Source organism: Psammomys obesus, unplaced genomic scaffold (genome assembly GCF_907164565.1).
Source record: "Psammomys obesus unplaced genomic scaffold, mPsaObe1.curated_primary_1811, whole genome shotgun sequence".
NCBI lineage: Eukaryota > Metazoa > Chordata > Mammalia > Rodentia > Muridae > Psammomys > Psammomys obesus.
The window spans coordinates 13,237,257-13,254,018 of NW_026591598.1; the positions used below are offsets into that span (position 1 = coordinate 13,237,257).

The window sequence follows — 16,762 nt, forward strand, 5'->3', positions numbered from 1 at the left end:
TTCTTGGCATCACATGAGCCGAGACAGGTAATCCCAAAGCCAACACATCTGGACTTTGCCTGACTTGGAAAACAATCAGCTTGCCGTTTCAGTGTTTCCAACAGCTCTCACATGGAAGACCTCACCGAGCACCCCAACAAGAGCCAGTACAGGGGACACAGTGCTTTTTCAGTGTCTTCCTCAAGCCCACTGTGCAGCATTACTCCTGCCAGGCATGATAGTGTACACTGTGATTCCCATACTTGGGAAGCTGAGGCAGGAGGATCACGAGTTTGAAGCCACAAAAAATAAAATGGCTTATCCTGTATGGAGCCAACCTCCGGATATGTCCCCTCTCCTCTCCTATCCTGTCCATCTCCCTCTCCTCTCCTATCCTCTCCCTATCTCTCCTCTCCTTTCACGCCTAGTAACAAAGCACAGTTCCGGTCTGGGGGCAGAGAGATGACGCAGAGATTACGATCACTGGCCAATCTTGCACAAGAGGACGTGGCTTCAGTTCCCAGCACCCATGTGGAGGCTCACAACACCTTCGTCTGGCTTCCCGAGGCTCCTGCACACACAGGTGTACAAATATATACACAGGCACACACACATCAAATAAAACTTTAGAAACCTCAAGTTTTAAAGCTTTTTGAAGAAGCAATTCCTATATTTAAAAAAAGAGGAAATAAATTAGTAACTTCATCATCATCATCATCATCATCCTTTCCCTTCCACCCTGTGGTTCTCCGGGAAAAGGTCTGTGAACTCAGCCATGCATGAGTGCCCACCGCTCGGCTGTGCCAGCACCTGGCCTGCAGGGATGGCATCTCGGCGCTCACAGCTCCAACCCTGCCTTTGCGCATGCTGGTCTACCTGCCGGCGCAGCTCTGCCGCCAGCCCACCCCGCTTAGCTCTGACGGGGCAGTGTGCAAACACAGCACAAACGACACTGGCCTAGGCTACATCAGACCTTGCTTTGATTTTTGAGGAGGAGGAGGGAGGAGAGAGGAGGAAGAACAAAAATAGAAAGCCTGTCTATATGAAGCTTTACTCAGAAACTCTTCAGGCTACAAGTAAAGAAAAAAGGAGATGCCCTAGGAAAGAACCCGCACTATGCGTGACCACTGAAACAGAACGACGTTTGTGCTTAAGTGGAAAGAAAAAACATCTCCAATAATAGCGGCTTTATAAACCTGCCCCCCCCCAAAAAAAAAAAACTAAAGAAGGAAATGAAATCTCTATATTATAAAAATTTGCAGGGTGTGAAGCAAGTGGATCTGAGTTCAAGGCTACAATGGCCAGCCAAGGCAATATAGTAAGGCCCTGTCTAGATAAATGCATAAATAAAAAGTGAAAATGTTTTTTTTCCAAGGTCCAATTCAGTACATTGGACTCCAGAAATGAGAATGTTTCGGTTTTAGCTCTATTTTTCCTGGAATCTGCTCCATCTGTAGTGTTATAACAAGAAAAAAAAAAAAAAAAGATTTTGTGGTTGTCGCTGCTGAAAATATATCACTTCATCCACACAGATTTTAAAAAACAAAATATAATATAGTTGGAAAACACACACAATGAACATCTCAGAAATGTTTCCAGTCAAATACAATTCCTTCACAGAGACTGGATACACTGGCCATTCAGGCCAACCAGCCTCTGACTAAGGCCATCTCCAGCCCCTCAACAGGACCCTTCCCAGATTATGCTAATTTTAGGTGGACCGCTGAACAAAATGCCACCAATCCCTGAGCAGGAAAACACACCAATCCCTGAGCAACCCCAGACTCAGGACTTGAGATCCCACCTCAAGATCCTCCATGGCCCGGCCCCCTAAGAAATCCTACATAAAAGCTGTGTCTGTGCAGTTTCCTCTGTCTTCTCTGGGAGCAGAGACAACTAACTCTGGATTCGTCCTTCCACGCCCTCCCAATATATTTCTTTTGTGAGATTTGCAGCCTGGTATGACTCTCTCATCTTGGCTTCGTGGAAGAAGCCAAGAAGCAGTGAAGAGAACAAGTGAAGGAGTGGAGCCGGGGCTGAGGCTCCTGAGCTCAGCTGAGAATACCCTCCCCAGGGAGCCACAATGCCTCTGCTGAGGGGGCTTCCTCCCAGAGCTATATGGTTCCTGGGCTTCTAAGTCCCAGGACACCGATCCATCCAAGTAGGAAGGCCAACAGGGCAAGTCACTTAAACTGCCTCTCCACTTAAAATTTAAGGTCAACACAATGACCCTGGCTACATGGAAAGATTACTTTCTGACTTTTGTTGTTTTGGTTTTTTTGGTTTTTTTTTTCCCAAGACAGGGTTTCTCTGTGTAGCCCTGGCTGTCCTGGAACTCACTCTATAGACCAGGCTGGCCTTGAACTCTCAGATATCTGCCTCCTTCTGCTTCCCAAGTTTTAGAGCACAGGTGTGAGCCACCACTAAGGTCATTTTCAATCAGAGTGGTCTGAGGACAGACCGCCAACACGGCACCTAACTCAGAGCTGACAGACCTAAGAACAGATCTCTCATATACATAAAATACACAAATAAATACATCTTTAAAAAAAAATACATTTTAAGGTTAAGTAAAATGGAAAAGCCTAAAAGAAAACAAAAACAAAAATAAAACTAATAATGCTTTAAAATGAAAACAGGATCCAAACCTCCTCTCTGCAGTTTTAATTAACATTACAAAGCATGTGGGACTTGAAAGTTTGGAATGATTTAAGGAATCCCAGGCAATTGCTTCAGATAGTTCCCTTCAACACTGAGCAGGAGCAAACAGCAGTGCTGGCAGCACCAGAGCCCATCTGGAGTGCAGCTGGAACCTGTCTTGCCTAGCAGTAGCCAGATTAGGGACTCTAGCTTAGCTTGACCCCAACCTTGCTTAGTCTGACTAAGCAGAAAGGCCCTTCTGACACTGAAGCATTACTCTCGCCAGCTCTGGTTATCTCAAATCAATGCCATGAGAATTTAAAGACTCTCAGGAAGAAAGTGTCCAGAGACAAGTAAGTCAAAGCCTCAACGCGGTGGCCATGTCCATACATTTTGATACTCACTTGGGAGGGCATAAGACTTCTTCAAGAAATTCCTCAATCTTATTTACATCCGTTTTGACTTCGCTGTTGAAGGTTATAAATGGTGGGTGGGTCCCGGGAGCCAAGTTCTGCAGATCTGCAGGCTTCCTGTTAGGCAAAAACAGTGGTCAGGATGAGATCACCATTCACTCTAAAGTCAGCAGCAAGTTCTCAGGTGGTTCTAAACTTAGAGTGTGTAAGAACGAGCAAGCACCAGCCTCTGCTCACTTAGTCTGCGAGCTGCATGGGGCTCCGATAAGCAGCAGTCCACACCAACCAAAAGACAAACCCTTCCGTCTTGGGCCTGGAAAGAAGGCTCAGAGGATCAGGATGTATGAGGCTCTTACAGAGGACTCAGGCTTAGCTCCAGCACCCACACAGTGCAACTCCCAACCACCTGTAGCTCCGAATACAGAGGATCCGAATACAGAGACACCTTCTCCTATCCTCCGTCTGTGCCAATACTTGTGTGCACAACCACACACAGGCACATGCCTAAAAATGAAGAAGTAAATACATTCTTAAAGATAAAAACAGAAGTTCTTAATTCTCACTCCAAATTCGGCCTGGCTGCTTAAAGGACTTAGGAAAATCAGCCTGTGGCTTCAAACCCAAACACTCACTATCCCTGACCAAGACAGAGGAGCCATGCTTCTCCCGGCCAGCATTTTTCAATTTCCTTTTGTTTTGCCTTGTTTGGGAGTATAAAACAAGAAGAAGAGCAAGCTTCTGCAGTTCTGAACTGCAAGAAGAATTCCCAGTCCCTCTGCCATCCTCATCCAAGTCCAACTAACAAGGAGAAAGACTGCAAGACTCTCTGGTCTCCCAATACATAAAAGACGGCAAGGGCTGATTCAAAATGGAGAAACTATGCAGTGTGTATGTAAGAAAGGCTTGTGCTTTGTTAGGCTTTGTCCAAAGTGTGTTTAAGTCATCCAAAGATGAAGTAAAGCCAGGAGTTGTTGTGAATGTAAACATGTTTTTGTTTTGATTCCAGGTGTAGGATATGGGACTGATTCAGATGGTCCACAGCAGCAACTATTTGCCTCGGGTGGACTCTGAGAAGGGGTACTTTGCCAGCTATAGATAGTTTAAATCCAAGGACTCTGAGGAGGAAATAAAGGCCAGAGCCCAGAGTGTTGGGGAGCTCTGAAAAAGAAGGCGGCTGTTGCTCCTGATGCAGCTGGATGAGAAGTTAGAGATGTTCTGAAACAAAGAATATCTAAGGAACCCAACGACCCTAACCAGCAGGAAGTAGCCTAAGAGAACTACGGCCCCTCTCCCCACTAACCTCCTTTCTCTCCTACTCAGTATTGGGGTGTTGGACGGAATTGGGGTAGAGAAGGGAGGAAGAGGAACAGTTTTTTAAAAGTAGCACTAACAAAGAATAGTAACATACCCTCTTACTCTCAGCAGATTCTGGTGAGTCTGAGGGTAGCCTGTTCTACATAGCTAGCTCAAAGCCAGCCAAAGATACAAAGACCCTGTCTCAAAACAAAGATTAAGTAGATGCAAGTCCAAAGAATTATGTAAGAGGAGGAGAGGCTAGAGAGATGGCTCAGCAGTTAAGGGCACTGGCTGCTCTTCTAGAGGACCTGGGTTTGAATTCCAGCACCCACAGGGTGGCTACAAACCAGCTCTAACTCCAGTCCAAAGGGATCCGATATCCCCTTGTGGCCTCTGCAGACATACACACAGGCAAAACACCCATGTGTCAAATGAAAATAAAATCTACAAAGAAAAGGTAACTGGCAAGAGACAACCAGAAGCTAAGGCAGGAGGATCACAAGTTCCATCCCTGGCCTGTCTGGGTAACACTCGAAGAACAAAGACAGAAGAGTCTGTAAAAGCAGGACGGTCTCAAAAGCAATGAAGAAGTAAGAGACAGACAAAGGGAGCACACAGAAAATGTCAAATATACAAATGCTAACGAAATTCAAAACACAACAAAGAAGACATTTTCCTACAAGGAAAAAATGAAAATAACATAAAACCCTGATAAAGACAGTTATACTTGATGCTTATAATCACCAACAGCAAAGAGCATTGTTTCTGATTCAGTAGGCAGAGGTGGATCTCTGAAACCAGGGCTATATAAAAACCCTGTCATTTAAAAATAATAATAATAATAAACAAAATGGGGTCTAGGAACCTTTCCCTTTGCAGTCCATCTAGACTAGAGAGATGGCTCAGAGTTTAAGAGCACATAATGTTCAGTCTTCCAGCGACCCGAATTCAGTTCCTAGCACCCATATGGGGTGGCTCGCCACCACCTATAACTCCAGCAACTCTTAGGCCTCTTGCACTCATGTGCACGTATCCACATACGGACACACATATACACATAATTTAAAATAATAAAAATAGGGGCTGGACAGATGGCTCAGTGGTTAAGAGCTGCTCTTCTAGAGGACCTGGGTTTAATTCCCAGCACCCACATGGCAGCTCACAACTGTCCTGTAACACCAGCTCTAGGGTATTCACACAGACACATAATGCAGGCAAAATAAATGCACATAAAATAAAAACAATAAATCATTAAAAATAGCAATAATTAAAATATTGAATACATAAATCATCCTCTTAGCCCAGTGTGGTAAGCTGACACCTATGGCCCCAACACTCAGGACTCTGAAGCAGAATCAATAGCTCCAGATAAGCCGAGGCTGCACAGGGTTCCAGGCCGGCAGGAGTCACAGCATGAGACAAGCAAAAAGAAAACATCCATAGTACCTGGAGACACACAATGAGGCTAGGAATGAAATGGGAGGACTTACCTAAAAATATTCCAGAAAAGAAACTAAGGCTAGAACATCACACACACACACACACACACACACACACACACACACACACACACAAAAAAAAAAAAGATAGATTCTGGTGACTGAACTGGAGGTATCGAAAAGTGTTTCCTTTTTTTTTTTAAGACAAGGTCTCATGTAGCCTGAGCTGGCCCCAAATTCACTGTGTTCAAATTTACTTGAACCAATGTCCAAGCTGGCACAGTTCTACTCCCCTTGCCTCAGTCTCCCCAGCACTGAGATTACAGGCCATGGGCTACCCACCATAGCTGGCTAATTCTATTCTATTTTAAGTCTTCCATAATTAAAAAAGTAAACTCTAAGCTATTAAAAAAAAGAAAAGTACCTAACAATATATATCAAAGCGCTTCCCACAACCCTCACAACCCACAGAGCTATTTATCTTATTTTAAAATTAGCTGGCCTGCCTGCCCTCTTCCTTCCTTCCTGATCACAAATGCAAAGAATTTGAATTTAAAATATCGTTAAGTATATCACAAAGGGGAATTACTTTGACATTAAAAAGGATTTCCAAAAGAATGGGCCCTAGACACCAGGGACCAAATGAGTAACAGCTTCTTTGGGACTGGATTTTATCACCACACTTAGAGACATTAAGACATGCTAAATAGAGGTAGGCAAATAAAATTCCAGTATCACCCTAACAAAGCATTAAAGAAGGAGGTAGGTTACATCAGTTTAACTTTAATGGAGTTAGGGGTTCAGAGTTGGCTGTGCAGGATCAAGTGGTTTGTGATAATAAAATCTGATTCGTTCAGAGGATTTACTCAACAGTGGAACATGAAGCCAGGCATACTTATGATTAGCATTTCTATTAATATTAATGACTAGTAGGTAGTCTATCTTATTTCTGCTTGAAAGCTATATGGGTTTTGAATGCAACAAAGGCCATAAAGCTGCTTTCAAGGCTTAGCTGTTGAGAGGAAGATTTGGGGACAAGGAGAGGAGATTTGGAGACAATGTCAGATCCTCTGAATTGATAAGCAGCAGCAACAAAAGAGGAGTGCCAGGAAGGGCCTATGTAGCTGCCACACAGAGCCACCTGTGACTTCTAGCCATCCCCTGGCACATTAAGGGCCTCAGTGTTCCACATGACCCACAAAAGCTTTTACAGACACTTTCCAGAAAGTGGCCGTAGCTTGAGATAAACCACTAGGCAACGGCTGAACATTCGAGGACATTGGCTTATTTCCTGAAGGGCCTTCAACACACATCCCACAATTCACTTAGGCTCATTTAAGTTTCCCTAAGTGACTTCCCTAAGCTCCCGCCTTGAAATACTGCCTGGGCTGTGCAGAGGCTCCAGCGCTGAGGACTTGTCTCCGACCGGAGCCTTGGTTTGCTCTGGCAGTCTCCTGACTGAGTCACACTAATCTGCTCTTTCCCATTTTGCTTCTAAATGGAAAACAAAAACAAGAGAGAGAGACACAAAAACAAGAAAAAGAACGAGAGAAAACAAGGAGAAAGGAAACCCAATTGGAGCTAATATGGGAAGCAGCTTAAGTGGTTTAATTTCAATTAAAATTTCATTCACCCCACGGGAAACAACTGGAAGGTGTGAGGCTGCTGGCTCAGCTCCAGTTGCTTGGCATAAAATGAATGTGGCACAACTATCCCTCATGGGAGCTGGCTCGTGTGGGTCACCTGTCTGCCTGAAATGCAGAAAAGGACTGAGTATGTCTCTTGAGCTGTTTCAAAGGCACCAATTTTCAAAGCATGCCATTATACATACGTGTGTGTGTGTGTGTGTGTGTGTGTGTGTGTGTGTGTGTGTGTGTGCAAAAACAAAGAGCACCCAGTCTCACAAAGGTTACTAGCAGGGGGCCTCTAGCTGTTTCATAATATTTTATTTCAGTTAGTTGCTCCTTACTGTTTTCTGTCTGCAGTCTTCTGGCTTGACTAATGAAATCACAGCTGAGTACTCACAGGCCCAGTAAAAGCAGTTACAAAATCTCACTGATTTTTGCTACGTGTTTTAATCAGCCCATTTTTGTCTAATTTCAGGATCAATTTGTGAAGCAATGGTGGTTTTCTTCGTTTGTTTTGTTTAAGACAAGGTTTCTCTGTGTAACCTTGGCTGTCCTAGAACTAGCTCTGTAGACCAGGCTGGCCTCGAACTCACAGAAATCTCTCTACCTCTGTGAAGCAACATTTTAAAACTAAAGTGTCACTCTAGACTTCAGAATGCATTTTAATAACACAATGTACAAGTAGAATTTGTGTTGATAAGAAGTTTAGAAAAATATTCATTATGGGGCTAGAGAAATGGTTCAGGGTTAAAGAGTGTATATTCCTCTTGCAGAGTATCTGAATTTGGTTCCTAGTACCTACAAGCAAGCAGCTCAGGGGACCTGATGCTCTCTTCTGGACTCCACATATATATGTAATTTTAAAATAAAAATTAATTGAAAAATAAATAGCCAGGTATGGTGGTGCACATTTTTAATCCCAGCACTCTGGAGGCAGAGGCAAGTAGATCTCTGTGAGTTCAAGGCCAGTCTGGTCTACAAAGCAAGGCTCAGACAACCAGGGCTCTTGTTACACAGAGAACCTCCGTTTCAAAAAGCCAGATAGACAGACAGATAAATTTTAAGAAAAGAAAAATATTCACTCATCAGTTTTGTAATTCATTCTTAGCAGCCTCAGGATTTACTATTTCTTGACATTCTCTTGGAGAGACAAAAACATGCAGTAACAAAATTTTAGGGAAGGGGGCAGAGGGAAAAAAGGAAGATAGATGGACAGATGGACACACACTACTTCAGAATCTGCTTGTAAAACTGTCTTGATGAACTGTGGGACTGGTCTAGAGTCTTAGCAGCATGAGTCAGCTTCATGGAGGAAGAAGTTGCCTTTCCTAAATGACTAACTAGCCACGGGAAACCATCAATTTCTCTAGAAGGCCGCCCTGTTCCATTACATTTACTCTGCATGTGTCACTCCTGCATCTGTCACTGAAGGTCTACCAGGAAAAAGCCACTCATTTCTCAACTTACCAAAGACTTCAGAAAGTAAGATGAGAAAGACACAGGATGGTGGGGCTATTGTTTTGAGGGATGGGTTGCTGATGCGCAGCTGCCATTTTGGAACAGGGTCTCATGTGTATGTAAGCCCAGGCTGGCTTGGCACTCAAGATTCTTGCTCCTTATAATCCTGGGACTGCAGGCACGCACCACCATGTCCAGCTTGAGACATAATAAAACTGGAAACATCTTGGGGGTCTATTTGAAAATTAGATTTTGTGCTGAGTTTATAAGTCTTTCTAAAAGGCTTGGTGCTGTGTAAGTTCCATGGCTCTGTTGTTATGTTTTAAACTATTGTGAAGCTACACTGAAGTTTAAACTATCACAATCATCTTCCATAACAACTTTGTTACTATAGTAACTCTGCTGTGAGTCTGATTCATCCACTGTATTACAAACGGTATGTCTACATTTGGGGAAGGAAATCGTTATTTCCAGTAAGATTGTTCATGGTTAAGAGAGAATAGAACTGTACATTTTCCAGGCTTTCTAAAAGTGACCTCCATTTATTCTCTCAAGGGAAAGCACATAGGAAATATCTGATTCACAGATATTATGGTAGATGTCACTGCTTTTTATGATAACAAGGGCGATGACTAGGTGTAGAGAGTAGTTGCTAGGCAACCATGAGGACTGAAGTTCAGATCCCCAGGACTCATGGGAAACCCTGGTATGGCCACATGTGCCTGTAACTCCAGCACTGAAGGGAGAGACAGTCAGATCTCAAGAGCCAGCCTGGCCAAAATGGTGAGACCTTTTTCTCAGAAAAGCAGGCAAAACACCCACACATAAAATTACAAAAATAAAATAAAAAGAGCCTGTTCTCAGGGGAGCAAGAAGAGTGATAGAGCAGGACAGCCAACACTCCCCTCTGGCTGCATGCATGCATACACCACAGAGAGACAGTTAACTTCCTAAAGTTCTCTTTTCTACCAACTTCCCAAACCAGTGGTATCTGAGTGTGCCCTGCTTGTCTCTCCTCAGACCACTAATCTTATGCTTTATTTTGCTCTCACTGTGTAGCCCTGCCTGGCCTGGAACTGAGCTGAGGCCTTGCTGCCTCTCTCTGCCTCGCAAACTCTGAGATTACACACAAGCCTCCCTGCCAGGTGTGCCTCCTTACACTTCCTGCTTTCTCTCCCCTTCTCATCTTACTGCCTAGCTGTGGTCCTGAAAGGTTTGACTAACATGTAAAAGACCAACAGAGTCACTGGTCTCTAGCTTAGCAGCTTCTGAACAGAACAAAGGTAGTTCAAGTCTTCAAAGTAAGACCCTGGCTTCTGCTATGAGCCTGTCAGCCACGCAAGCTCTTTAAACCAGCAAACTCTATTAAGAGTTCAAAAGTGGTTTGAAAATAGTTAAAAGTACCCTGAACAGTGGTCATCACACAGCGAGGACTGATGGTCAAACCTTTCCTCTTTGTCCTAACCTGAATGAATAACTGACCTCAAGGCTGCTTGCCCATCTTGGGCTCCTCAAGCAGAGCCGATCCGTACTCCTTTCTCACAAGCCACTCTGCTTCTTCCCTCATGTGATGACATGAGATAGTATCTCCCAGTTCTAATACATGTTTATCTGCAGCTTTTGTTCAGATGGCAATTGTGAAATCGAGATTCTTTCTGTAGCCGGGGTGCCATTTCATCTAAAATGCCTTTAATATGACTTCATCATGAGAGAGAAAAACAGGCTTGGAAACAACTCCCACTAAAGCATTAGAGGCCAGCAATGGGCGTGCTGAAAGGCTCCCAGAGGGGGCATCCACCCCAGCACGGTCATTAGCGGTGCCCTGGACCCGGACCCGCTGCTCCTATGATGAAAGCTAACAACCGCCGCTTCGGTGGGGGCAGAGTGGCCTTCTCAGGCGCTCCCGGGGGGCCACTCTGTGCTGGCACGCTCTGGGATCAGTACGTTCACTGCACAAGTGGGCAATTTCCAAGATAGACAAGAAAATAAGCTCAGTGGGTATTTTCTCCCCCACAGTTTTCTAAAAAGTAACACAAAGCTGTAAAACTAAGTGTACATTATGGAAGGTACTTCATACCATGGGGTACTTCACTCTTTGGCGACAACTTTATTATATGTTGTTCCTGAGCCATTGCTCATTCTCTTGGTTATTTTCTTTTTAAAAATGTTCAGAACTCTGTAAGCTTGTGGGAAAGGTCTAAATGGATAAAGACCACAGGCCAGGCCTAAAGGCAATGACCTCTGTGACAGAACACTGATGGCCTGGGGGAAGGGTGAGGGAGTCATCATGTGCCCTGCACACCATTAGTTTACCCTCCTGAACGTTTAAGCAGAGGGTGGCATCAGGCACCTGTAATACCTGTCCTGGGGAGCAGGGGCAAGAGGACCGCCACCCGGGCATAGTGCAATCTGTGCCTCTAGGAAGGAAAATGCACTTTACATGTACAAGACCTAAGGTTTCTAAAGAAACCAAAACTCCCCAGGCCTTAACAAAGCTGGGTGTTCTCTGCTATTGATTTCATACATAGCCCTAAAAGCGCACATCTTGGTATCTTTCTGGAAATACCTATTTCCCGTGTATCGCTTTTTGTGCATGGGGTACAAAACTGTGAAACACACCCACCCTCAGGTATCAGCTTGCAGCAGTAAGGCCACGCGGAGTTCTGTCATGACAAGCAGGAGAGTCTGAAATGGGCCTACTGCATTCCATCATTTTCCCCACCAGATTCAGTAGTCCTGGTCTGTTACACAATCAGGCACTGTACTCAACTGTTCAAAGAAGGCTTTTCAAAAAGCACGGCAGTCAGCTCATTTGTTCCATGCCGAAACTGGAATAGGAGAATGCCACGTAGTTTAGGACATAGTAAGTGTGTGTGTGTCTGCTGTGTGGTCTATTTTTGGGAGTTAGACTGAGAAACTTCCTTTTTGAATACATGTAGGAAAATAAAAGTAATAGAAGAATTACTGCATGACTTTATTTTATTCTTAAAATAGCTCTGTCCAACATGAACGGACTAATGTCTTCCCAGGAGCCTATAGTCATTTACTATCTGACGTCAAAGGCTCATTTTCTACATTCATTTACTATCTCCGAAGGGGTTCTCCAAAACTGCATGTAACAACTAACACCCTCCTCCCCTTTAAAAGAGTCTCACCTTACTGCCCAGGCCAGCAATGAATGCACAACAATCCTCCTGCCTCTGCCTCCCAAAAATGAGCCATGATACCCAGCTAACAAACATACTTTTAAATCTTCACTATTCCAAAGAAGTAAAAAAATAAGTCAGGCAGTGGTAGTAAGGGCCTTTAATCCCAGTACTCAGGAGACAGGCAGGTGGATCTCTGCGAGCGAGGCCAACCTGGACTACACAGACAGACAGACAAGGGCTACACAGAGAAACCCCGTCTTGAAAATAAAGGGAGGGGAGTGATAAGGTACCGAGAACCCACAGGACCTAAGGGGGAACAGCTCTGTGGCGACTCTCAACACCCGGAATGCTGACAACAGCTTTCCCTGGATACGTTTAACAACTTGAAATGCTTAAAAAGCTATTAGTACACGAGGCTGCGGTGGTTATGTATCCATGTCAGAAGCACTGTGTGGGGCTTTGGAGATGGCTCAGTGGTACCCTAGTACACACTAGGCCCTGGGTTCAATATGCACACAACCTCAAAAAAAAAAACAAAAACAAAAAACAAAAAACAAAAAACAAAACAACAACAAAAAAAAAAAAACAAGGAACACATTTCCACACATTGCCAGGTCCTGGAGTCTCCATTGGTACACATTTTTTTTTCTTTTAATTCGGGGAGGGCGGGGGTGTGGGGTGTGTGGGGTGTGTGTGTGTGTGTGTGTGCGCGTGCGCAGGTGTGTGCACTGCCTACATGTATATGTGTGCCTCACTTGCATGTCTAGTGCCCTCCAGAGGCCAGAGAGGGTGTGTGTGAGCACCTGGATCTTGAGCTAAAGATGGTTGAGAGCTGCCAAGAACTAAGAACAGAGGCGAGGTCCTCTGGAAGAGCAGCCAGGGCTTGTAACCCCTGCCTCAACTCTCTAGCCCTGGGTACAGGCTCTCTGCCTGAGCCTGGGGCTCACCACTGTGGCTAGGCTGGCTGGTCAGAGCTGTTGACATCTGTCTTTGGGGACTATGGGAACATAACTGTTCTTCGGAGATATTTGCTAAGAAACCACAAGTTCCTGAATAAAAAAGAGCTGCCTTCTTGTCGGACCTCTTCTTAGCCTCCCTTACTCTCGCCTCTGGAGAGAAGCCGGGACACACATCTTCAACTCAGCAAGATGACTCTTATTTTATACCAGATGCGCTTTCAGTATCACAGGGATCATGCTATTTCCCTGGAAGACAGGTTACATTAGTCAGCTCTCTAAAACCGCTATTCTTGTCTTCCCCACCTCAAACTGCAACTGTACCCAGTCTTCGTGAGTGCTAGCCGGACAAGTGCTCTATGTCAAGCTACACGGCTGTACTCCCCGCAAGGAGCCACAAGACACTGTCCACAGTTTAGCATACTTGAGCCCAGAAGATGTCAGACAGAAAGCAGAACTCTTGGTGGCTCATGTTTACACTGAGAAACTCAAGAGTTTCACTGTTTCCACAGAAAACTTGGCCTCAGGTGCCAAGTCAGGAGATTTAAGGTCAACAGGGTTCCAAGGAAGACCCAACCACATGCGGCCGAGGGTGGCAGATGCACCAACGGACAAGCTGTGATTTGGAAATGGCACTGTACATTCACACTAATGTTTATGCAAGTTAAATCTTAAACAGAGAACTGGAATAACTTCTGTTTCCTTCATGTGCAATCCAAAGCAAAGGCAGGAAGAGGATCCAAGCTGAAGACAAACCACACACTTGCAAGCCAATTCCATACCACGGTCAAGTCTTACCTTTTCAGGTCAACGGTGGTGACACTAAACACAACTCCTTTGAGCCACAGAATCATGAAGAGCCTCTGTGAAAAGGGGCAGTTTCCTATGCTTTCACCATCACTGCCAGCCTGGAAACAGAATTAAACATGAAGAACAAGGTCAAAAAGGTGACAGTCAAGCAGCAGCTTCCTACCAATCCAACCAGAAGGATTAGGAGTGGCAAGGAGGGTGGAAAGGCAGCTCTTAATTATTTTGGGCTTTCATTTGCCTCAGTTTTTTTCTTAGAAATGATCAGTCCAGTAAAGCATTGTCCCAGAGGCCTCTGTACTGTAAAGGAGCCTTTATTACCACTCTTCCAACATGGCAGCCAGCAGCAAGATCAGCTAACAACCACTCACAATGAGGAGAGTACCAATGTCATGAAGATTTCTGCTTTTCTGAAGGCAATGATAAATGAGGTTGAATTTTCTGAAGTTCAGTCCAGACAAATATTTAATTTTATCAGGTGTGCCCCAAGATTAAAATAGAGAAGGGGGGTATGGTGGCCCACACCTGCAATCCCAGCACTTGAGAGGCAGAGGCAGGAACATCAGGAATTCAGTCATCCTCTCCTACAGAGCAAGCTGAAGGCCAGCCTGAGCTACCCTGTCTCAGGAGAGAAACAGTTCAGCTGATCTTCATTCTGATCACTTCAGCTAGTGCTTCACTGTGATGGCCATTCACCATGGTAGCCAAAAGCGCCATTTTCTCATCCGGTTCATCTGAACAATACGTCCTTTGGGCTTTGGACTTCCCAGAGAGAAAGGGGTGCAAGAAACATGGAAGTCTGTCTGCTGGTTTTCACACACTGTAAACAGCCGAGAGAGTGCCTATGAGCAGAAGGCAACCTGTACTACCAATCCCTTTGCAATGTAGTGGAATTCTGCACTTTCCTTTCGGGTGGAAAAGCTTTTAAACCATAACATGTTTCTAAATTAAGTTGACAAAAATATACTTTCTATTCCTTTTCTCTTCCTCCACAGATAAGGCCTCTGTCACTTTCTAAAACAGACCACAATAATTGATGATATACATTTGGGGTTCGGGGAGGTACTGTTTATGTCACTGTGGGCAAGCCATTGACAAGATTACAGGACCTCAACATCTTCCTCTTCTCTTTTGCTTCTTGGTCAGATAAGCAGTTTGTTCTGCCATATACGACCAGCCACTGCCACCCAGCTTCCACACCCAAAGCTGTGAACCTCAACACCACCAACCAAAACAACACTTTCCAGAAGTTAGTTATCTGAGTACTTTGTTATAGTGACAGGAAGCTGACCAGTTCAGCCTCGAACATCAAGTGGATGGCACAGAACAAAGAAGCTATAACCCGAAAGAGCGAAAAACCATCCACTCTGAACAAAGAAAAAGCAGGCTTAAACTGAATACATAAAACCAGGCATAGTGGCACACACCTTTTATCCCAGCACTTGGGATGCAGAGGCAGGTGAATCTCTTGAGTTCAAGGCCATCCTGGTCTACACAGAAAGGTCTAAGACCACATATAGCAAGATCTTGTCTCCAAACATTAACAAAAACCAAACAATCCCCCCCACCAAAAAAAAAAAAAAAAAAAGACTATCAGCCAATTTTTGAGAGCATATGTGTGTTCCTAACACTCAGGAGACAGAGATAGGAGGATCACCACCAGCTCAGGGTCCACCCAAGGGAAAATAATAAGCCATACTGGGAGGTGGGTCTTAGCACTCATTTGAGTTTATTTTCTCTCTACCATGCTGCCTGATGTGGCTTCACTCACCAGCCCCGCCCCCTCCAGGCCTGTTGTAATTCTGCAATTGCACAATCCTGGCATTTAATGAGAAACCGCTGGATTAGCTCCTGCATTGCAGAGTAGGGGTCAGTGGCAGATGCCATGAATATTTTAATGTTTGACTAAGGCAAGGTTAAGAAACTGCTCACTTAGAAAACCTTGTTTAATCAGTCTTTAGACTAGTCGGATTGAAAACTAAAGCACTATCTTCGAGTTCTGTTGCGCATGCTGATACCACCATGCACACTCAAGGTCTCAAGGCCTGTTACCTTTCCACCAGTCTGCAGGGTACACAAGAGTACAAAGTCTAGACTCAGAGACACATCTGGATTGATAGCGACAGCAGAGAAAATGAACCCAATCAAGACCCCTAGACTGCATCATTATTTCTAAACTGTATCACAGCATTGGAAAAATTACAAGTGAAAGGAACACACACAAAAACACCAAGAGTGGTGACACACACCTTTAGTCCCAGAGGTAGGTGGATCTCCGAGTTCAAGACTAGCCTGGTCTACATAGTAAGATCCAAAACAGCCAGGGCAACACAGAGAAAAAACCCTGTCTCAAAAAAGCAAAAAAGATAGACAAGCCTAGTGAGCCGTTCAGTTTGCACTCAGTCACTAGAATCCCAGAGTTCTTGTCTTTCAGAAAAGAGAGAAAAGACTGTAAGAGACTTCCACACTAAAGTCTTCCAAATGGCAATATAGCCCTGTGCTTTGCTTTTGGTTTTTGATTCCCCTCCATCAATTTATTTTTATTTATTTACGTGTTGCGCATGCGTGCTAGCTGGTCTATATGGACACAATGTGCATGTCGGTGCCTGTGGAACTGTTTTAAGCCATACTCTGTCTACAGTCAATAAAATGGCTTAGCAGGTTAAGGCGCTTGTAGCACAAGCTTGGTGACCCAAGTTCAATCCCCAGGGCCGTATAAAGGTAGATGGAGAAAAACTGCCTCCTTGAAGTTGTCTTCCGACCTACAATACAAATATAGAAACACACACACATGACCACAAGTATACAATAAATTAATATACTACTCCATATAGCAAAATTAAGTACAGCAATTGGAGTGAAGCAAAAATAATTTTTGCTTAGGATATCAAAAAATCTCAGGCCATGGCCAGCCTGTACCATCTCACAGTCTTGTAATTTAGTCCTGATATGGCATGGAGGAAATCACTAGGTTTCCAAGATCTGTCTTCATGAATA

General features: G+C 44.4%; 1 protein-coding gene across 1 annotated transcript in view; it reads right to left on the reverse strand.

The window, feature by feature from the left end:
* The window catches only part of Clic4 (chloride intracellular channel 4), a 53,242-nt gene that overhangs the window by 12,578 nt on the left and 23,902 nt on the right, over positions 1 to 16,762 (reverse strand). The window contains exons 2-3 of the mRNA XM_055611110.1: positions 13,757 to 13,866; positions 3,024 to 3,149 (exon numbers count right to left, since the gene is read on the reverse strand). Coding sequence (XP_055467085.1) covers positions 3,024 to 3,149; positions 13,757 to 13,866 — 236 coding nt within the window. The remainder of the gene's footprint in view (positions 1 to 3,023; positions 3,150 to 13,756; positions 13,867 to 16,762) is intronic.